At 44.6% G+C, this 22200-nt stretch overlaps 1 protein-coding gene across 4 annotated transcripts; it reads left to right on the forward strand.

Moving 5' to 3' along the window:
• Positions 1 to 8842: 8842 nt before the first annotated feature.
• On the forward strand, positions 8843 to 22200 carry RLIM (ring finger protein, LIM domain interacting). 4 transcript variants are annotated; one of them, XM_050974418.1, is made up of 5 exons: positions 8891 to 9008; positions 15042 to 15097; positions 18129 to 18317; positions 19142 to 19225; positions 20027 to 22200. In XM_050974418.1, exons 3-5 carry the CDS (start codon positions 18149 to 18151, stop codon positions 21559 to 21561), a joined length of 1788 nt encoding a protein of 595 aa, XP_050830375.1. In that variant the 5' UTR covers positions 8891 to 9008; positions 15042 to 15097; positions 18129 to 18148; the 3' UTR covers positions 21562 to 22200. The 4 variants fall into 4 exon arrangements, with proteins under 4 accessions (XP_009088539.1, XP_018769798.1, XP_050830376.1 ...); XM_009090291.4 differs by lacking the exon at positions 15042 to 15097 and having other exon boundaries at positions 8843 to 9008; XM_050974419.1 differs by lacking the exon at positions 19142 to 19225 and having other exon boundaries at positions 8883 to 9008.

Consider the following 22200-nt stretch of genomic DNA (forward strand, 5'->3'; position numbering starts at 1 on the left):
TAGATAATGTGATTTGTTTTTCTTCTCTTCTGCATAGGTAAGAAGGGTGAGGCTGGCTCATGTTTTTACTGCATGGTTCAAAAGGTCACAAGACCTCTAATTACAAGACCTTTTAAGGATTTATTAACTAATTAAACTGCTAACAAGGATATTTCTGTTTTTAACCTAATCCTTGAATATTTTGTTTTATGAACTCATGCTGCAGTGTAAACTTTCTTAGCCAATCATGTTATAACACACAAACCTACAGTACTGTACTCTAAAACTCTAAACTTTTTTTTACTTAGCTTAACATGACTCTGCTTTAAACTATAAATCCACATTCTCACTTCTAGTACCTAAGTTTGGAAACTTTTTCCAAGGTCTCAGATCAAATCCTATGTTTAATTCTAAGCTTTAGTTTACAAGCCCAAAGTTGTGAGAGCTCCTTACATTTCAGATTCCAACAGCAAATTATTTAATTTTAGATCAAGAAAACAACAATGTAGCAAATCAATGCAAGAGGCTAAGGCGGCTCCAAGTGGACAGGGAGAGACTTTCTGACTCCAGTCTTGGCACCAAGGAAGAAGGCAGGTATCTCCCTGCCCCCCATGCCTGCTTTTCCACAGAAGTTTTGCCTCCCAGCATATCATGCCCAGCTCCTTCTGTAACCATTCCTCCAGCTCCTGTTGGATGTTCACCCTTCATGGTTCTCATATATCCTGTCCTGTTGGGGCAGATGAGCTCATTGCAGCGTAAACTTAAATGAGGATGGTGATCTCCGGGTGCAGGAGATAGAAAATCAAAGGTGTGTAACAAAACAAGGTGGTTTTGAGGGAGAAGTTGAAAATTGCCATAGCCTGCAATTGTCTTTTCTCATGCTTTGGTGGCTGGCCTTGGACAGGCAGTTTTGTCACTCTGCTCAGCTTCTTGTTGCTCTAACAAGGGACAAGGAGCTCCACTGATCTTTGAAAAGCCTTCAGTAAGTGCCATGTTTTTCTTTCATGTTCTGGATGTCCCTGCTACGGCACACATACATCAAACCCTGTCCACAGAGGAGTAATTAAATGGCACTGCTAACGGGATGTCATAGGATGGGCCTGATTACAGCTCACCCAGAAATGTCTTCCCAAGTCCCAGCCTCTTTGACGTGATTCTCCCCCCTTTCTCTGAATTTCTTCCAGCATTAATTTCAGTCAGTCCTGGGATTATTTGAAAAAGGGCCTTGGGGGACTTGTTCAAAGGCACTGCCACCACGGACGACTTTGCATTCTGAACTGAAGCATTTCACTCCTATCTGTCTGGACATATGAGCTGCTCAGCACTGCTTCATTAGGCAAGTTATTTTTAAATTCCCAGAAAGACCAAAACATTGAGAGAGGAATTAGCATTTGCCGTTGAAACAGCTGCCAAACAGAAGAGGCAGAAGGCACTCCGGGTCCCCCCTGCTATCCCTGGGATTAACCAGGCACCAGTACCCAGTCACTGACACACTCTCAGACTGCACATGAGACATCAGAAATCATGCCCCAAGATAAGGATTGGTAAGTGACCATCAGAACTCTGTAGGATGACCATCAACACTGAATAAGAAAAAATCTTGGAAATCTCTCTCTTCCTCCAGTCCCAATCTGTGTTTCCCCCTTTTTCTTTCCTGAATTTTTCACTTAAAGGATTTTAACTCCATTCTGGTTTCTCCACACAAATGAATGAAGCAATAAAGCCTGCCCAGAGTCTTTGCTTCCCCTAAACAACAAGACCCAGTGGGCACCCAACTTTCCAAATGCCAAGAGACTGCAATAAAGCTGATGCTGCTTGATTGCATTCTCTCTCTGTAATGAGTTTAAGTTTCCCAGTGGCTGATGGTGCTCTTACAGGCCAGAGTTAAAGCAAAAGGCTTGGCAATGAAATGTCTGAGGCACCTTTTGGTCGCTGTTTTCAAACAGTGATTGCCCTGCAGTTGGTGCTGCTGAGGGCAGCCAGGATTCCCACTGATAATGTTAATAATGCAAAAAAAAAAAGTGTTGAATATGGGAAGGGGGAATAGGTTGGGTAAAAATAGTCTTTTCACCTCTCTGGGAGCAGACAGACAGCACAGCCAAGGCAGTGTGCAGCTTGTGCTGCCTGGTTCACCCCCCGCTTCACCCCTGCCTGCAGCCACAGGGTTTCTGTATTTATCCAGAACAAATCTAGCAGGAGCTGTTCTCATAACCTGCTCCCAATTCCTGCCTAATGAAGGCCGCCAGATTCCTCTGAATTATTGCTTGTTCAAACCAGAGTGTTTCCTTTGGAAAAAAAATGATCTCATTAAATATTTCCAGTGATTCTTCAGTGACAGGCACTCTGCCACAGTCGGCAAACTGCATGTGGATTGCTCCAGTGGACAGCTTTCCCCGGTCCTAAAAATGCACGGCAACCTGTACTGATGTCCAGCTACCAAACACCCCTTTGCCAGATAAATAATGGAGTCACAGAATGGTTTGGGTTGGAAGGGACCTTAAAGATCATCCCATTCCACCCCTGTCAGGGCAGGGACACCTTCAACCAGCCCAGGTTGCTTCAAGCCCCATCCAACCTGGCCCTGAACAATTACAGTAATGGAGCAGCCACAGCCTCTCAGGCTGTGTCAGGGCCTCACCACCCTTTAGGGTTAAATCTGTCATTTGCCTTCCTAGAGACTGCATTTAAAATGTCTCTTCACCTTAGTAAACTGTGTTCCTTGGGTGCTTTCTCACCAAGGTGTGTTTTCCAGCCCTCAAGGAAGACTTCCTGGAGCCCACACAGAGGTAATAAAACCCCCTTGTCTTCCTTGGTGCCTCACTTTGTGGTTCCTTGGAAGCATGAGCTCCTCTTGGCAGAGCATCTCATTAGGAGCTCATCTTCAGCTGATTATTCCTCTTCTGAGTCACTGCTTTCCATGACTTTGTCACCCACCCCTTAGTCCAGCTGCTGCTGTTCCATTCTTAGGCTAACAATTTTATATCTGGTGGCACGGAAAACATGTTGTTTATTTAAACTCAGCTCATTAAGTGATCCTGATTAGGTTTGGTATTGGTGACCTGCCCCAACTTCTGTGCAGCTGCAGATCACCAGTAATGATCTGGCATTTTCTCACGGGTCAGCACACATTAAGTGCTGTGGGGTCGAGATCAGGCAGGAAGGGAGCTCTGCTATGTTCAGTGCTCTGCTTACAATTACACTTGGAGACCTATCAGTTAGCTTTCAATCCAATTAATGTTTGTCATATTGACACATTATTCCTCTTTCTCAATCAAAGTACAGTGCAAGACAAGATCTGGTCTCTGGCTGAAGGTTCCTTCTAACAGCTCTACTACTGTAAACTATGACATTAAGGAAAATATCTGGTTAACAGGACAAAGCCTACTTTTCATAATGCTACAGTATCTCCTTGAAATTATTTATCAGCTTATTATTTAAGTTGTTATTTTTTTCTTAGGAATCATTGATAAGATAATGTCCAGGAATATCTCCCATTAACCTTTAAGGAGACAAAGGGCTGGAACAGCTCTCCTGTGGCCCCTTCCCTGGCAGCTGTTCCCTGGGAGGGGCCAAGTGCCCATCACTGTTTCCCTCTTGTGCCCAGAGCCAAGGCCCCACCCCAGCCACGCTCCGTGGGGGCAGAGTCCCTGTCAGTGCCCTGTGCTGGGCAAACCTTTGGATCTGTGCTGGCAAAGGCAGCTTTGGCCCCACACTCTGCCCCACCCTCTGTCACCAGGATGTCCCCAAACCCCACCTGCCCCTCCTGACCTTTCCAGCTCTGTCCTGTGAGAGTTCAGCACAGCTGGGAGCACCAAACCCAGGGCTCAGGAACACCGAGGAGACTCGGTTTGCTGTAAACAGGGGAAAAAGGGGAAGAGCTTCAGGTGTTTTAATGCTTAGAACTGTCCACCAGCAGAGGGGTGGGACTGTCCCTTTGGGACTGTTCATCTGGGAACTGTCCCTTTGGGGAGTGTTCCTTTGGGACCATCCCTTTGGGGGCTGTCTGTTTGGGACTCTCCTTTCAGGGACTGTGCACTTGGGACTGTCCCACTGGAAACTGTCCATTTGGGGGCTGTCTGTTTGGGACTATTCCTTTGGGATGGTCCTTTTGGGGACTGTCCATTTGTGGGCTGTCCATTTGGGACTGTCCATTTGGAGACTGTCCATTTGGAGACTGTCCTTTGGGGACTGTCCCTTTGGGACTGTCCCTGTCCCTGCAGCCCCTTTCCCAGTGTCACCGTGTGCTGTTGTGTCTGTGCTGCCCCTGCAGGGGAGGCGATGGAGCAGGGCCTGCGGGACTGCTGCCGCTCCATCCGCATCGGGAAAATCCTGATCCAGAGCGACGAGGAGACGCAGCGAGCCAAGGTGTACTACGCCAAGTTCCCCCCCGACATCTACAGGAGGAAAGTGCTGCTCATGTACCCGATCCTGAGTGAGTGCTGCTGCCAGCACGGACAGCCGGGCTCCTCTGAGCGCGGCACTGCCTGAAAATGGCCTCACCTGGGGCTCTGCTGGGGTTTTCTGCTGGGCTTAGGGGACAGAGCAGGGAATTGATCAGGCTGTGCCAGGACACAGGGGACAGAGCAGGGAACTGATCAGGCTGTGCCAGGACACAGGGGACAGGAGGGAATTGATCAGGCTGTGCCAGGACACAGGGGACAGGAGGGAATTGATCAGGCTGTGCTAGGACACAGGGGACAGAGCAGGGAATTGATCAGGATGTGCCAGGACACACGTTTCTCAGCTGCAGCAGTGTGAATGCAGAGCAAATCGTTTGGGCATGGCTGCTTTTGGGAGAAAGGCTGAGATTAAGACATGACATAAATTTAATTTTTTAAGTTTTGCCATGAGAAGAGACACAAAATGTGTTTTTCTCACTCTACTTAAAATGTTTTTTGACTAAGGTTACAATCCTAGAAGCGAATTACTTTATAATTAAATAACACTAATGCTAACCAAAAAAAAACCTGGTAAGCATCGTAAAGAGTTCATCAAAATGAGGTAACTTTTCCAGTCGAGGATTTTTTTCTGTCCTACCTATGGAGCTTTTCATTTCCATTTGACTATTTTAGATGAGCTTTCTTGCCTCAGGGTTTTAATAAAATCAGCTTCTGTGCTTAAAACCTGGCAGAGTTGGCTTTTTCAGAATAGAAATAAAGTTCCTTCATAAGGAGACAAGTTTTCTTGAATTAATACCTGCAAAGGTGAGTTTTCCAGAGAGAATGGACAAAATCATCCTTTAATTGCACATGGATATTCTTGGATGGCCTGGGACAATTTGTCAACCCGAAAGAAAAATAAAGCCTCACTTTTTCCCACTTAGTTCTGGCCTGAGCAGGGCTCAGGTGCAGTGACAAAGCACTCTGGTGACATGAGCAAGCTACTCCATGTTCAGTTTGTAAAAGTTGCATCACTCTGCTTTAACTACTTCATCTTCTGTAGACTGAATTTTTTAGGTGCAACTGGATTTACAGTACCCAACTAGGTGACAGTAAACAGCAGAGAAATCCTTTGGGAGTAAGTGAATTCAGCAGAAGTTCGCACATCCTGTTTTTATCACAGACTTTGCATGTAACTTTCTGCCAGCAGCTACAGAAAGACAAAGTCAATTTAAAAAGTAAACAGCAGCCCAGCTTTAAACCCAGGAAGCTGGAGAAAAACAGAATTTCTGCATTTACACTGCCCAGCTGGCTTCAGCTCCCCACTCAGCTCCTGGCTCTGCCTCTACTTGGAGTACACAGAGATCTGAGTTTGGTGAGTCTGGTATTTTTAATTTTTTTGCTCAGGTTTAGAAGCTCCCAAGAGATTCAGATTTCCTCACCTCACTGCATTTGGATTATTACTTAGCTATATTGAGAATAAGTTATTTTAATATCTTTTTAGAAAAAAAAAAAAGCCAACATTTTTTTCATCTATCACTGCATACCTAATAAGCAGTTTTTAAAACCCTGGGGAATTTAAAGCAAATTTATTTACCCTCATTGAAGGAAACGACATTAAACTTACCATGGAAAAGTGTTGCAATTCTCTTTTGCTATACACCCAGCAGCAAATTGAAAACACTTAAGTAGGAATTACACCATGCTTTTGCTGTAGATTTTGGATTTTTCCCTATACTGCAAAGTTCTCTATGCAAATATATTTTCCCCTACAAGCTTTTTGAAATATGCTGCTACACTGCTCCTAATTTTGTCAAAGCTGTTAAGGAGATGTATGTGCACAGGTCATTAATTGTTATTAATGTCAAGTGGATACTGAAATCCGTTAAGTGGTTTTGAAAAATCAGAGCTTTTTCTGTACCTGATCAACTCTGTGAGGGCATTTGCAAATAAATCCACCAAATTATACTAATACATTATATATATATAAATTTATTATATCTTATATATATTATATTACATTTACATATTACATCTATATTATATATAATTATAAATTATATAATTTTATATAATTATATATAATACACTGAGGAGAGACTTTTCCTCAGCTGTGTGCCCCGGATCTCAGCTCCAAGTTTTTCCTGCTAAGGAAGGTGTGAATCAGCAGGATCCAGGAGCTGTCTCTGCTCCTCACGGGTTTTCATCTCCCTGCAAACTGGCAAATGTCTGCTTCAGGAGTTAAAGCTCACCCACAGATGTGAAGAATGTTTTATTCCTCTATTGCTTTGCCATTTGATGATTTTCAAGACTTTTGGTAAGGTTGATCAAGTAAACATATTTTATTTAGGGGGAAAGAGACAAACAAAATGACGTGTCAGATGTCAGGAGGCTGTTCCAGGAGCATAAACCACCATCTTATCCCTCCATCCAGACAGAATATGCTCCCCCTCCCTTTTGCTCAATAATCCCTAATATTTTACTGCTGAGGTTACTGGTGTCTAAAGAAAGCCACTTTTATCCTGCTCTGACCAGAAAAAGGGAGGAGAAAAGGCAGGGTTCCCTTTGATGCATGACCAGCCTGTGGCAGTGCCCTGACCTTGGATTCCCTTTGAGGTGACACTCAGGGATGTCCTGCTCTCTGCTGATTGCCAATACTCACACTCATGGCTGCTTTATCAATCCCATGACAAACTGAATCAATTGTGTGCCCATCACCTGCTCCCTGAGTTATCCACCCTTGACAATGGATGGATTTTTTGCCAGTTTCAAAGGTGCCTGTCAAATACGACGGAGTGCCCACACACTCAGCCACGGGGTCTCTCTTTGGGGGATGGAGTTTCTCCAGCCACTGGAATTTGGAGGAGTTGGAGCACTGCCTGCATAAAACATCCATTTGTCATGGGTCAGCAGCAAGTCAACTTTTCCCAATGACAAATATTTTGGTGCATTAAAACTACAAAATTGCTTTGAGACATTAAATTTACTCTTCTTAGTTTTGGGTTTGGGTTTTTTTTAAATTTTACTCACATTTAACAGTCAAAGCAGAGCTGTTAGGTTGCAGTTTAACCCTGCAGTAAATCTAACTGTAATTTCAGCAATGATGCAGAGGACTGGTCTGATGCAAACTCACTCTACCAACACCAATTTATTTTTAAAATCATAGAAGGTGAATATTCTGCAAGCAAGTTTTATGCTGTATTAGGTATCACCTCTCCATCACTCCAGCTATGTGGTGTAGCAATACTTAATTGCTTCATGTACTGGTTATTTGAACAAAAATATACAAAAATATAGTTGGGAACTTAGACCTGCTCCAGATGAAAGTGGGACTCCTTCCTGCTCTCCATTCCTAAGGATTTTGGCATCTTCCTTTCCTGGTCACAGGTTGTGGCCAGTAAAAGTGATGAGAAGTGATGGCCTGTACCTGCCCCTTCCCTCTTCTCTTGCCTGGACACTGTGGCTGCCTTTAAATCCTCAAATCTGCTGGGGGAAATTTAAAGTGTGAATGTATAAAAAAACCCACTTCATTTACATTAGAAGCTGGGCTTGTATTGTTGAGTAGAAAGTCAACAGTTTCCACAACCTTTAAATGCAACATCCCCCTCAACTTGACAGTGCTATTTTTATAAAGAACCAGCAAAAGGAGAAATAAAGGTGTCTCATGGGCTTCCTGAAATGGTGTAAATGCTCAGGAATATGTTTTTTCTCTATGTATTGGATATTATGAAGATGACTTCCTTGCAAGACTTTTGCAATATATGACCTTTCAGGCATTGAAATGGGACCTTTCAAACCTCAGCTGCCCTTGATAATTTCAGCAGTGAGGGGGAAAACTGCAGAAGTGCTTAATCCTACATAACATGGGAAGTCTGGCATTCAATTAAGGTTCTCTTTGTAAAACAGAAATCTCTTACTCTTCATAGAGCATGCCAGCTGTATGAAGTATACAACACCAGCTGAGAAGGGAAACCCTGCCAGTTAGAGGGGAAGGAACTCCATGGTTAGAGGTGGAGGAATGCCCATGGTTAGAGGTGGAGGAATGCCCATGGCTAGAAGGGAGAGCAGGGTGAATAATCGCACCGACAGCCACCAGTACTGCCGGTATTTGTTTCTTTGGCGCTGCTGGCCACCATGGACCTTGCAGGCAGTCCCCTCTGCCCAGCGCACACACACCTGAGGCGACATGAAACAGCCCCAAACTCAGGGGACCGCAGGGACACGGACCCTCCTGCTGCGCCGCACCACGAACGGGCACCGCGGATCGCCGGTCCACATTGCCTGGGGGCTGTGAACTAACGAGCGGCCACAGACAGCATCCCGCTCCACCCTGCCCCACCCTGAGCCTTTGCCCGCACCAAAATGGCGGCGGCCCCTGAGGGCCGGGGCCGCGCGCGCTGGGCGGGGCTGCCCTCCCGGGCCGCGCCTGCGCGGGGCTCGCGCGCCTCCACTTCCGGCTGCCGGCGGCCGCTTCCGGCCCCCCGTTCCTTGGTAACAATGGAGCAGAAAATGGCCGCCTGAGCGGGCAGGAGGCGGCGCAGCGGCGGAGCGGCACGGGCGGAGAGCGGACAGCCGGCACCCAGCCCCGAGCGGCGCGGGCAGCGGCGCACCCACAGCCGGGGGGGCGGCGGCGGGCGGCGGCTGCGGGCGGTGAGCACCGGGGCGGGGGCGGGCTCTCAAAATGGCCCGGGGAAGGGAGAGGCCCAGGCCCGGGGGAGGCGGTGGCGGCCTCCGCCCGGAGCGGGAGGCGGGAGCAGGACCCCTCAGTCCCCGCTTGGGGCCGGCGGGGCGGCTCGGCGGGGCGCGGGAGGCTCGATCCGCGGTGCCGTGAGGGAGCGGGGGGCGGTGATGGCGGTCCGAGCGCGGGTGTGCCCGGATGGGCCGCGCTCCGTCACCCCGGGCATTCTCCCAGCGGGGCCACCCGCCGCCACCCTGATCCTCCGCCGGGCTGGAGCTGGGTTTGCTCTGCCCCTGGGGAGGGCAGGCGGGCCCGGCACCGTCCGGTGGGCTGCGGGAGGAATTGGAAGAAGCTCCTTTTGGGAGGGGTGGGGGAGGGGGTGGCTGTAGCTGCTGTCCTGGGCCCCGTCCGCAGTTCAGTGTCTGCTGCAGGAACCGCAGCTTTTCACGGCCCTGTTTCAGGCCGTGCTTCCCGTGAGTTGAGGCAAGAAGCCTTGTTGTGGAAGACAGGCGAGAAGAACTCTTCCTCTCCCGCTGTGCAGAGCTCTGGATCAGCCTGTGTGACCTGTTCAGCCCTGTGGTGTTTGCTATTCCTGTGCTGAGTTTCTCCCTAGTTGAGCACGTCATCTTTGCTCTGTCACCTTAGCTTCCTTTGCAAGTTTTTCCCTGCCCCTTTTAATGGTGTTTGTTGACATTTAAGGTTTCTGTTTCTCTGTTTCAAAACCCTTGTCAAGTCCAGCTGCATGTATGTGTTTATCTTGGGAGGTCTGCTTTAATAGGTGAGCAATATCAGGTTGTGTATAATAGTGTGTATGTATATATATGCATATAATGTAGTGATGATTAAGGTTTGTTTATAAAATGTATTATGTGTCTTGATTTTAGTGTGCAGTTGAAGTCTGACAAAATATTTCTCAGCAAAAATCCCTGAATTTTTCAAATAACAGTAGATTATTATATTGCTGTTTCTCAGGAAGGTGGAGCCTTGATACAGAGAAGCTCCTAAACAAGAATACAAACTTGAAAATACCCAATAGTACCATCCCACATCACTTTTATTTTCCTGTCTGTGTTGGCAGTATAGGGTAATTTCAACTTGAAATACTTGTCAAATGTTCAGAAGAACTTCTGACACTAATTTGTCCCTGTGTTTTAATTGCAGTGACTTGTCAAGTCTTTCTAAAACAAATAAACAGTTGGCTACTTCTTGGGCAGTTAATTATCTTATTTGAGGGTCAGATATTTAGTTTTGTTGTAGTGGTCACCTAGCACTTAAACTGACTCTGTTCCCTCTACAGGTTTGCCATTTTGGAATTAAAATAATGATAGCTTGGAATTATGTCCTGGGAAGGGATAACACACCACACATTATAAAATTAAGGGTTTCTAGTTATGTTAGACCACTAAGGCACAACAACTGCAGTGTTTCCTTCATCAGCAGCTCTGACTGGGTAAATGTTTGTCACTGAAATAACCACACACCAGTATTTTTCAAGCTGTAGTGGTTGCCATCTATATCGTATTTATTTTCCATATTACTGGATGAATTCCTGGACAAGAGGGTCTGCTCTCCAATATGTGTAGTTGGGTTTTTTTAGGGGAATGGATAACATGATCCTTAGACTGAAGTATTTTCAAAACACCTCTACATCAATACACCTGCCTTGCTTGTTCCTTTATTCCTCTTCCCTGAGGGAATGTATCAAAATAAATCCCTTGATCTTAGCAGAATCATTCCAGTTGCAGTGGAGGTGTTGTACATTTTTTTAACAGTAATAGCATAATATAACATAATGTTCTGACTCCATATACTTGAGTCTAAAGATTGTATTTAAATCCAGCCTAATGTAGTTTAGCACATTACTGGAGTGTCCTAAATTCTTTTTTTGTAGAGAAATTCAGTTTGCATGTGTTGAAGTACTTGAATCCAGACATGATTAGTGGGTGTTTATCCAAGGTTTTGTGGTTTAATCTCAACTTGGTGAAAACTTATCAGCTGCTGAGCTTGCAAAAATTACTTGTGAAGGGATAACACCAAATGTGAACATTTCCTTCTTCAAGATAATTTTATGAGAGTCTTGTGCTTTTCAGAACCAAAACTTCTAAAGAGTGTTGCAGTGTCATAACTTAGGAGCTTTTTGTGCAGAGTAGGGATAGCCAGGAGCATCCCAGGGACTGGTTTTGCTTTTGCATAGGTTCTGGCTGCAGGTAAGGTCGTAAACACCAGCCTGTGTCTCCTTCAGACTGCTCAGGTTTGTATTAAGAAGGTGCCTGTCAGGAGCTTTTGGCTGCTGTGCAGTGTTGAGACTCAGCTTTTGACTCAGGTCTGCAGGGTTGGAGGTCTCGTAAAACCATCTGATGATTATGGAATGCAGGAAAAGCCAGCACATATTTTATCTTATTTCAGTATTTAAAATCATCTTGTTCTCAGAGCACTCTGGGTTTTGATGTGCAAGGTGTATGTGCACATAGTCCTCTTAAAATGCTGGGGCTTCCCTGCCTTGGGATGGCATCAGAAGTGGAATTCTCATGGTGCAGATGCCTGTTTAAATTCAGATAAATTTGCCTTCATTTTATTTCCCGCTTCTGTGTTTGTTGGGCAGCGGATATCAACCAGAACGGGAACGCATGTACTAGAATTCCTCTGTGGCCTGTGGTTGCGGTGATTCTCTGCTTGTGCTCTTTTACTGTTAGCAGTACCTGCATTAGCAGCAGTTGTGTGGAGACAGCAAGATTCAGCAGTGAATTTAAAGATGGCTTTTTCTTTTTTAGTTACAAGTCAGTGAGTGTTGATTGGCTTGGTCTTTCACTAACCACAGCTTGTGGTTCTTCAGGAATCAAAACTCTGCTTGTCCTTGGATATCAGTCCTGTTCCATTGCTGTCTCTCAGGGTCAGCACAATTTACTTGTGTGCAGCTCTACTTCTTTTGAGTTCAGAGTGGGCCTTCTGCTGCTGACCCAGCAGGAAGCTCATTTCTGGGCAAAAAGAGCATCATTTCATGAGCTGCAGTGCTGAAAACTTGCTGCACCTCATAGACACCAAGCTTTCTCTTCTGTGCTATCTGAATTTGATGGCAAAGGCAGTGTTATCTTAATTTTATTTTCCTCTTGTATGTGAGAAGTGTTGTTTTAGTAAGTGCAGATGATAAAAGGCAAAGCCCAGCATTTGGGAGTTGGCAGTTGTTACTGCATTTTATTTTCAGAGCTCCATCTTGGTTCCACATGCTCTCAGTGTTCTGGAATTGCTAAGCTCTGCCCTGATTTCCTCACTTCTTTCTGACTTATCAGGAGTTGTTAGTGTTTCTCTTCTTTATCTCAGCAGTTGGTTCAGCTGAAGTGTTTTTGCTCTCTGGTCTGTTGGGTTTTTTTTACTCTGTGGAACTTTCTGCCACCATTCTGCAAAAGTATTCATTTGCTTTCTGTTGTTTGAAATGTATGTTCAGAATGACATCTTGTTTGAGGGCCTTTGCTTTGAAACACATTGGGGTAGTGAAAAAGCTGAATCAATGTTTAACACTCCTTGTTAAAGTGGCATTTAAATTTTACAGCACTTTTCACAGAACACTTCCCTAGAATACAAAACTTTCTTCCAGCTTTGCAAGAGTGGTGCAAGCTTCATGATAACTTTGGAGTTAAAGAGGACAGGGAGTTCTTGATTTTAAAACTTATGGTAGGTTTATTAAAAAGCTAATAAGAACCTAAATCTGCTGTTCATCACAGTGGAATTAAAAAGCCACAATAGCAGGGAAAAAAATCCCAAAATTTATGATGCCACTTTGAAAACTAGAAAAGTTTGTTCCTTTTTACTGTTTCTAAGATGGAGATGAGTGTATTGGACCTGTGGTATCAAAGCCTTCAGTGTGATCACAAAAGGAAGCTTGTGCACCTGCACAAAAAGAGAAAGCCAAACAAACTTGACATAATGAAGCTCCATGTATAATGCAGATAGATGACTTTCGTTTCACTGTCTTAGTGTCTTTTTCCTTTAATGATGGGATTCACTGACAGTTTTTGCTTCTGCTTTTGAGCTTGCAGGCTTGAGTGATGAAATATTTAAGATGAAAATGTAGTTTCTGTTATGTCTTACTTCCAGCTAGTTTTGAGTATAGAGAAATTGGATACTGACTGGCATGGAAACTGTTTTTCAACTTTGAATTCTTCTAGGAAAATGAGGTGGAGTGGGTTGGATGAGTGCTGTGTGTGAAGTGGGTTCAGTTTGTGCTTGAAGGAGCTGGGGTAAGAGGACTGCCTGTTCTAGCTGCTGTTCCTGTGTCATTTGAGACATGGAATTGGAGCGAGGCTGGCTGGGTCCGTGCTGCCATGGCACGTCAGAGCTGCTGAAGTCACAGTTCGTGGAAAGCGCTTGGACACGCAGCTGTGCTCTGCTTCTCTCGAGCTGAAGTGTCTTTGAGGCATGTTCACTGCAGCCTGGGCAGGGAAAACAGCCTCTAACGACCCAAAGCAAACAAGTCAGTGCTTCTGGCTTCCATCCTGAGTCACTCCTTCAGTGCAAGGGTTTGATCAGTTCTGTAGAGTGCAAGTAAGCAAGGTGCTCTACCGGTTGGAGTAGCTAATTAAGATGAGGGTATGAATCATAAATGAGAAGTTGGCCTTCTGCTGAGGACATCTCTGGAACACCCACACTGCCATCCTCTTTTTTGTTTATCCAGAGGTATTAACTGTGTTGCTGGGACGTGAGGTAACTCAGGAACCATTCCTGCCACACAGGGCACGAGAGATCCTCTGGTGAGGTTGAAATACCGGTAACACCGACCTGGGGGAGTTCTAGAGGAACTTCTTGCACACCTGACTCATGAGCAGCTGAGTTCTTTCTTCAGTTTAATTAAATTCCGTGCCTTGTCCTGTAAAAATTTGAGGAATGCCCCATAAGTTTAATGAAAATTTTAATTTTTAGATGTCATTTTTTCATTTAACCGTGCCAATTAGTGATTTCAGGGTTTGTCAGATTTTCTAAGTTCTGCCTAGTTGGTTTAGTGAGAGCGCTGATGTTTTATTTTAAACTTAAAAAGATTTATTTTAAATGTAAAAAAGCCCAGGAATGCAGGCTAAGGTAGTGTCTTGGTATTCAATTCAGGTAACTGATGTCAGGAGATAATACACATTATTTATTGAAGGAGGAAGAACTAGAGATTACTGTGACTTATGGTCCATTATGCAATATGGAGGTAGGCTGTGTTACTGTTGAAGGTAAATGGGTGACACACACGTTACCCCTGCTTGCTGTCCTACTACATTTGAGGCAGTAGCACATTTCTGACTGGATTTCGTTTACAAACAACCTGGCATGAAAGAACACAAAATATTTCTTAAGCTGTAAGAATGATAACTTTGTATTATTGAGGGACTATCCAGTACTCTTAAATTGTCCCTATCAAAAACCCCACAGTATTACTTCCTCTTAATTAAAAGAATGTAACAAACAATAGCTTTTGTGGGCTTACTGCAGTCTGGAGCAGCAGTGGGGAGACAGGCAGTCATTTGTGCTTGGAGATCTCTGAGGCTGTTGAAGCGTAACTGCAGGGAAGATACTTTTCTGATTTGTGGCAGGACGGGAGCACCAATTAAGAATTCACTGTAGTTACTCTTGTCTGGATATTCAAGCTGCTGAAGAATTATTTTTTTTCTCCAAGGAGAACATTTCTTATCCTATCTCTGATTTTCTTGCTTTGTGCAGTCCTTAGATGGTCACCCCCTCACGTCCCTGTAAAGAGATTTTCATACCTGGGTATCTCAGCTGAAGTTGGCAATAACCAGCAGATGTGAACTTCCTGCTCGTAGTTGTGATCTTCCCCACCCTGTGTCTACTCAGTGCTGACAAGGAAGGACACTGAAGGAGGAAATTCTGCATCTTTTAGCTTGGATAAGAACCAAGTCTTATTCTGGAAGAAAGAAAAGCAGAGTTGAACTGTACTTGCTTATTAAATAGCCAAATGTTGGTTATTTTGTTGTAAGCTAATAGTACACCTGTTGGTTTTCCCTCATCAGGCTTCCCTGTACTACTGCCTGCCTTCAGCCAGTCTTTATTGTCTGCAGAGTGTGAGGTGAGTGCAGCATCCTGAGGGGCAGATTTTCAAGTTCTTTCTGCTTCTCTGGGCAGGGCCATGGAAATCCTGCTGTCCAGCCAGATGGGCTCTATGGAGCCTGCTGAGGCAGGAGCAGTCCTAACATTCCAGTAGGTTCAGTCCAGCAGGCTGGAGGTGAGGCTTAGGATGCACAATGTGCACAATGAGCTGAGTGCACAGGGAGGAGATAGAAAGCAGCAGAAGCCTTGGGATGGAAATCCTGGTTTTCATTTGCTGGTTTTAATATCAGAGCTCTGGTTTAAATGTATCATCCCTTTTGCTGTCTGCAGTCACGTGGAGAGAATGTGTTGTTGCTGCTGTGTTTCTGTGCTATCTGTATTTCCATCAGTATAAACATCCCAGAGAGATTCACAGCATTTCTGGGGGATACGGGGGACTGGTGTAACCTGTTAGTAGCTTGCAATAGGACAATACAGCAATTTGTCACAAGCAGAAAAGTCCTCATGTAAATTAAATTCTTCTTTCATCCCACCTCTGAGGCCTTACCTCTGAGCAGTAAACTCTATTCAGCCTTGACCATTTGCTGATTTTATGGTTTAAGAGGGAAGATAAGTGATGAAGGAGGAGAAAAGAGGAGCAAACCTGGAAATTAGTAGTACTGACTTATTCCAAGCATTTCCTAAAGAATCACCCATTGAACTGTATATCAGCCTGTTGGTGAAGAAGAGATTTTAAATTCCCCCCCATTTGACTTATTTTGACTCTCCCTTTTTCCCTGACCAAGAATGGTGCACCTTCATTTTCTGGAATGGAATAGGCAAATATCTTTGAATCACGTAGGCATTAGGTAGCCGAGGTGCCTGCAAGCATTTTCAGTTAAAAGGAAAGTAGTAAATAAGTAGTAAACAAATGTCATGTTTTGTATGTGTAGTGCATCTTTCTGTTTTAAGAGCTGTTGAAGAATTGGTCTGTTGCTTATAAAGGTGTTAATATTGCCATCTTTCTGAAGATATTCCACATGTTTCCAAGTTTGATGTGTATTCCCAAAGAAATGATGCATTTCAAGGTTTTATTTTGGATGCAAGTTAATCGTTCTACTTGAGACTTTTATTCAGATATTACCAGAACCACTGAGAACTGCTTTTAAAAGTATCTTCTCCAGCATGTCCTTAAATAATGGTACTTGAAGTAATAATTCTGCTGCAGAAAGCTTGTAAAAAAAGTTGACTGAAGCTGTGTTCTCACTAGAAATACGTGCCTGGCATGAGAAGGGCACAGGGATTTCCTAAGTGAGCCGGGTCAGACTTGAACACACCTGCAGAAACTATTGCTCAACTGTCCTGTGAATGGGGTCATTTATCGGTGTTTAACAGCATGTCACAGCATACAACACTCGCATGTCACATGCCAGTCTGCAGGCTTTAGATTGCTCCAGGGATTTAGAAATGCAGAGAAAGCTGATAGGCTCCCATCTGACTCAGGAGTGACTCTGGTAATTGCTGCTGCTTCCTGATTCCTGAAAAAAGGGTGTAATTGCTTTGGTAAATGGCAGAACCTCACAGAACCAAACAGCACCGGTAGCCCCGAGTGGCAGTAAGTTAATATCACTAGCTTAAAATCAAATTCTGTTGCATCAGAACTGAAGACAAAGAGGGTCAGAACAGCAGTTTCATCATTTTCAAGTCTGCAATAATGGGATGTCCTATCCTGCAGAATTTCTCTGGTGCTGCACACCGAGGGGGTTGGTGCACTTTAATTTTCACTATAGCAGCTGAAATAAAGTGCCCGTGGAGATCATGCAGTGCTGCTCTTCTGGAGAAGCACTAATGTAAACTGTGGGCAGTCTTGACTTGACAGCTGTGCTGACAAACCAAAAAAAGATGCTTTTTGCACTAGACAGATGTCTAAGTGTTGGAAATTTTCCAGTGAGAAGCAGAAAAGCTTTATTCTTCCAGTATTTCCATGTCACTTGAAGTATGGTTTAAATGAAAGGAATGTTTTCTGATGGGGAATGTTATCGCAGAGCTTTTTAGCATGCAGAGGATTAGCTTCTTAATCACCTCTGAGTAACTAGATTCTACCAGTTGTACAGGAAAATTCTTGGTGCTGTGAATAGTGAGGCAGAGTGATCAAGGAAACTGGTTATTTTATCTTCATTTGATGTATTTGCATGGCACAGCCAGTGCCAGAATGTCTCCTGCATTTGCATGTGTTCCTTGTAATATTTATCAGATACAGACACGGCATTAATCGATTATTTTCCTTGAAAGAGACACGTTGTCAAGTATTTCATCCAAATGAAAAACAATATGAGAAGGTTATATTTTAAAATATGCAACTTGGAAGACAGCTCTTTAAAGCAGTGGTATATGCTGGAGTTTTGTCTTGGAAATTTGCTCATCAACATCAGTTCAGTAAAAGCTGAAACTTGAAAGCAAATTCCTCTCTTGATGTAAAACTATAAAGCTGATTTTACAAACTCTTTTTGTTTTTTGAGGGAATGAGAACCTGTCCCTTTTTTTTTTTGTGTACAAAGTTCGACAGCATCTTCATTTGAGTTCTTCGTAACCACTTCATTCTGTTAAAATTCACTAGTGTGGTGAAGAGGGTGTTTCTGTAGCAGGCAGGAAAAAGCAAGGAACACCTAATCCTGTGCTCAGAGAGCACAATCAAGGATGGCTTATGCCTTGTACTACACTTCTGTAAGGCTGCTTGGAGAGGCAGTTGTGATATCAGGAATATTTTATGCAAAAAGCTGATAAATCATGGTCGCCTACTATGTGAATTCAAAGATGGGCTCTAAGGCATATGGCAGATGATATTCTGTGTTCAGCTTGCTGCTTTGATGAGTATTTGGGCATCAGTTTTGTTTGTACTTCTTGAGGAGGTTCAAGCTTTGTTTTTGATCCCTGTGGTGATGAACCTGATCCTAACTAAAGTTTCATTAGCAAACTGCTTTAACCTGTACTTCACCCTCCATTACAAAAATGCATAAATCCCATGCTGTATTTCACTGCTCTCCTGAAGGGTTTGTTCTCTCCTTTTTTAGGTACACTTCTGTTCATCAAGATGGAAAGCTCAGATTCTAGTGATAAAGGAAGTATTGATCAATCAGAAGCCCAACGTCAGAGCCAGCTGGATCGGTTAGACAGAGAAGAAGCTTTCTATCAATTTGTGAACAACCTGAGTGAAGAGGACTACAGGCTTATGAGAGATAACAATTTGCTAGGAACACCAGGTAGGTAATGCTTGCCTATGTCCATCCTGCTAGAGTTGCTTGTAGGAAATCTGTGTCATTTTCTGTTCCCCTGAAGCCCTTTCACCCGTCTGTGTGCTGCAGCTGTGTTCCGTGGTAGGAAGTAGCTTCTTGCTAATTTGTGCACATTCATATTCAAATGGTCCCTTGACTTGTGGAGACGTAGGATGGTGTGGATTCATCAGATACAAAAGTCTGGTGTTTGCACAACTTGGCAGGAGCACCCAGATTTGACCCAGTTCCAGTTATGAACCCTTAGATGGACAAAAAATCTCCTTTAAGCCTCAGTGTGCAGATTTTGTGCTGGTGAGATTTGGAGTTTGTAACCAGGGTAAGTAGTCTATGAGGTAGAGATTCTGCATGGACATTCTGATGTCAGCTCAATCAACGTGTTAAACTTCTTCTTCATAGGTTGATACCTAATGCAAATCATGACTCAAGTTATTTAAACCTTCTGTTCCTGCTTGTGGAAGTGTTAACCTCAAATATTTCATGCTGGACACCCTAATGGGTGGAGGATAACAAAAATTACTGCTCAGTTTTTGAGGTTACAGAATCAGAGGGCACATCTCTCTTGAATAGGATGGAACTATTGGGTATTTCAGCTTCAGGAAAACTTACTTGGGACAACAGTGCTAAAGTGTCTGAACTTCCCCTTAGCAACGTGCCTGGCAGTGCCATTATGGCAGGGTTTAATTAGACAGAACACAAGCAATGGCTTGTACCTTCTTTAGAAGCTTTTGATAATGCTTGCCATACATATATGATTTGGAAATATTTTTGGAAAATTTTGCTTATTTTCTAAGGTGAAATTACTGAAGAAGAGTTGCTGAGAAGGCTACACCAAGTTAAAGAAGGTCCGCCACAGCAAAACAGTGATGAGAATAGAGGTATATACAGTATTTGTGAAAACTCTTAACTTTAGCACCCCATACGGACCTTAACTTGAGGGCAGGAGTGGAACAAGTTAAGCCTAGGCAGGTGCAAGGTGAGCTTTGTTTCAAAACTCAGTGAACCTTATGTCTGATATCTGCTGCAGAGGTCAGTTTGGGACAGATTTCATGCATAAACTTTTGCTTAGGTTTATTTCTTTTTTATTTCATTTTTTTTAAGATTGCCTTTCTGTCTGCTCCCTTCTGGGATGCTTTTTGGTGATCCCTCTTTTTTAATTCTTCCCTTCCAAAGATGCTGCATTGCTTTTGTTGTCACCCTTCTGTAGAGATTGGTGGGGGATGCTTGGAGCTGACCACTGGGGTTCATTCTTCAGTGAGACAGATTTGCTATAAAGCTCTGCAGGTGAAGGTTCAGGACAAGCTTAATTCTCTGTTTCACGGTCGATAGATCACTTAATTGTTTGGAAAGGAAAACACAGAATATTGATGTGTTATGACACCTGACATGTGACTTTTCATTTACTTATGATAGAAAATACATGTTCTTTTGATGACTTGTTTGCTCTGTGATGGCTGCAGCCTATCTGTGCATATTAGAGCAATGTCCACTCCTGCTCCCTTAGAAGAGCTCTGGTAGTTACAGAATTGTCACACTGCCTGTGAAACCACCGTAGCACTCGGTAGGATTCAGCACTTCTAAATTGTCACTCGTTAAGCTAAGCAATTATGTTCTTGGAAAAGATGGCTCCAAAATTAGCTCAGTACTCTAATTTTGGTAGTTCCCTGTCTTTTTCACAGGTGCAGAGTCCGCAGAAGATGTTTCAAATGGAGATTCTATAATAGACTGGCTTAATTCAGTCCGACAGACTGGAAATACAACACGGAGCGGGCAGCGAGGAAACCAGTCCTGGAGAGCAGTGAGCCGGACTAACCCAAATAGCGGCGACTTCAGATTCAGTTTGGAAATAAATGTCAACCGTAATAATGGGAACACGAATCCAGAAACTGAGAATGAGCCATCTGTAGAGCCTTCCAATGGGGAGGATTTGGAAAACAGCCAAAGTGACTCTGAAATTCCAAGGTCTGAATCACCATCTGTAAGGCAGCCTGGATCAGAAAGGAGCAGTGCGGAGGAGCTGACAGCTGAGGAGGCTTCCCTTCCTAGAGGGCAGAGGAGAGCCAGGAGTAGGAGTCCAGAACAGCGGCGGACGCGGGCTAGGACTGATAGAAGTAGGTCACCTATTAATGCAGTGAGCGAGGCCCCTCGCAGGTCTCATCACAACACATCATCTCAAACACTTGACCACTCCTCAGCGGGCGAGGCTGAGGGCAGCTCTAGAACCAGGCAGCACGTGACGTTAAGGCAGCACATGGTGGGGACTGAGGTGCCAAGTGAAAATGCAGTTCTGTTTTCCCCCCCTGAGACGAGGCCTGCTCCTCAAGCAGCAGGTTCTTCAGAAACCACGGGCACCAGTGAGTCCACGGCTCCTGGGCAGAGGCCTCCCACCATAGTGCTGGACCTGCAGGTGAGAAGAGTTCGCCCGGGTGAGTACCGGCAGAGGGACAGCATCGCCAACAGGACCCGCTCGCGGTCCCAGACCCCCAACAACACGGTCACCTACGAGAGCGAGCGCGGAGGCTTCCGGCGCACCTTCTCCCGCTCGGAGCGGGCTGGGGTGAGAACTTACGTCAGCACCATTAGGATCCCCATCCGGAGGATCTTAAACACGGGCCTGAGCGAGACCACGTCGGTGGCCATCCAGACCATGCTGAGGCAGATCATGACGGGCTTCGGGGAGCTCAGCTACTTCATGTACAGCGATAGCGATGCAGATTCCACTGGGGCGACTCCCAGTCACAATGTGGAGACTTCCGAGCCGCAGAGCGGAGGCGGGGGCGCCTCGGGCAATGAGAATGCAGATGTTAGCTCAGGGGAGGTGTACGAGGGGGGGCACGAGGCTAGCTCAACATCTGGTGCCAGGCGGGAAGGCCGGAATACGAGGGGATCGGTCACTTTTGAAGAAAGTGGTTCTCTACCATTCCTTAGCCTTGCACAGTTTTTCCTACTCAACGAAGATGACGATGACCAACCGAGAGGACTCACCAAAGAACAAATTGACAACCTAGCCATGAGGAATTTTGGTGAGAGCGACGCTCTGAAAACCTGCAGCGTGTGCATCACAGAGTACACGGAGGGCAACAAGCTCCGCAAGCTGCCGTGCTCGCACGAGTACCACGTGCACTGCATCGACCGCTGGCTGTCGGAGAACTCCACCTGCCCCATCTGCCGCAGGGCAGTCCTGGCCTCTGGGAACAGGGAGAGTGTGGTCTAAAGCAGAGCTGAGTCGATGGCCAGGCAGCTGGTGTGATAGTGATGGGCAAAGAAGTCACTTCCTTTATGGCCACTTTTTGAGTGGTACCTCAATGTATAGTAATGACTCGGAGTGAATCTTCCCTCATGAAAGCATTTTCTCTGGATTCAAGCTTTGGGAATTGGAAAATTTCTTTAATTAGGTTTTTCAAGTTCTTGTCGGTTTGGGTGTTCAATTTCACTTGTCCAAAGACATCTCCCCACTTCAAAATATTTTTTTTCTTTGTGAAGATATTAAGTTCTTTCTCCTTCCCAGCCCTTGCCATCCCAGCCCAATAAACAGTTTTTCCTCAAGATTGTGCTTCTGAGGAGTTATTTGAGAAGTTATCCCAGCTCAGTGTCCATGAGTCATAGAGGAATTTTTGCAAGAAATCCAACTCTCTGAAAAAATAATATTAATTTAATTGCACATTTGAACATACTTTTAATTTTCCTCCTGGGTTAATATTGGACATGTCTGTGTAAATAACACTAATGTTAGCCCTTTCCCCATCACTATGGCACGCTGTAGGATGAGCTGTTAGCGTAATTGGGATATTTATCTTGTTGTGGAAATATAAGAATTGCCTATGCTTGTTTAAATAAAGGAAAAAAAATCTGT

The sequence above is a fragment of the Serinus canaria genome, chromosome 4A (genome assembly GCF_022539315.1).
Source record: "Serinus canaria isolate serCan28SL12 chromosome 4A, serCan2020, whole genome shotgun sequence".
NCBI lineage: Eukaryota > Metazoa > Chordata > Aves > Passeriformes > Fringillidae > Serinus > Serinus canaria.

What these genes read in the sequence shown, in the direction of transcription:
- RLIM (XM_009090291.4), top strand. Translation starts at nt 18,149, where the DNA reads ATGGAAAGCTCAGATTCTAGTGATAAAGGAAGTATTGATCAATCAGAA. An exon ending in CAATTTGCTAGGAACACCAG is followed by an intron (nt 18,318 to 19,141) that starts GTAGGTAATGCT and finishes TTATTTTCTAAG; the next exon opens with GTGAAATTACTGAAGAAGAG. An exon ending in AAACAGTGATGAGAATAGAG is followed by an intron (nt 19,226 to 20,026) that starts GTATATACAGTA and finishes TCTTTTTCACAG; the next exon opens with GTGCAGAGTCCGCAGAAGAT.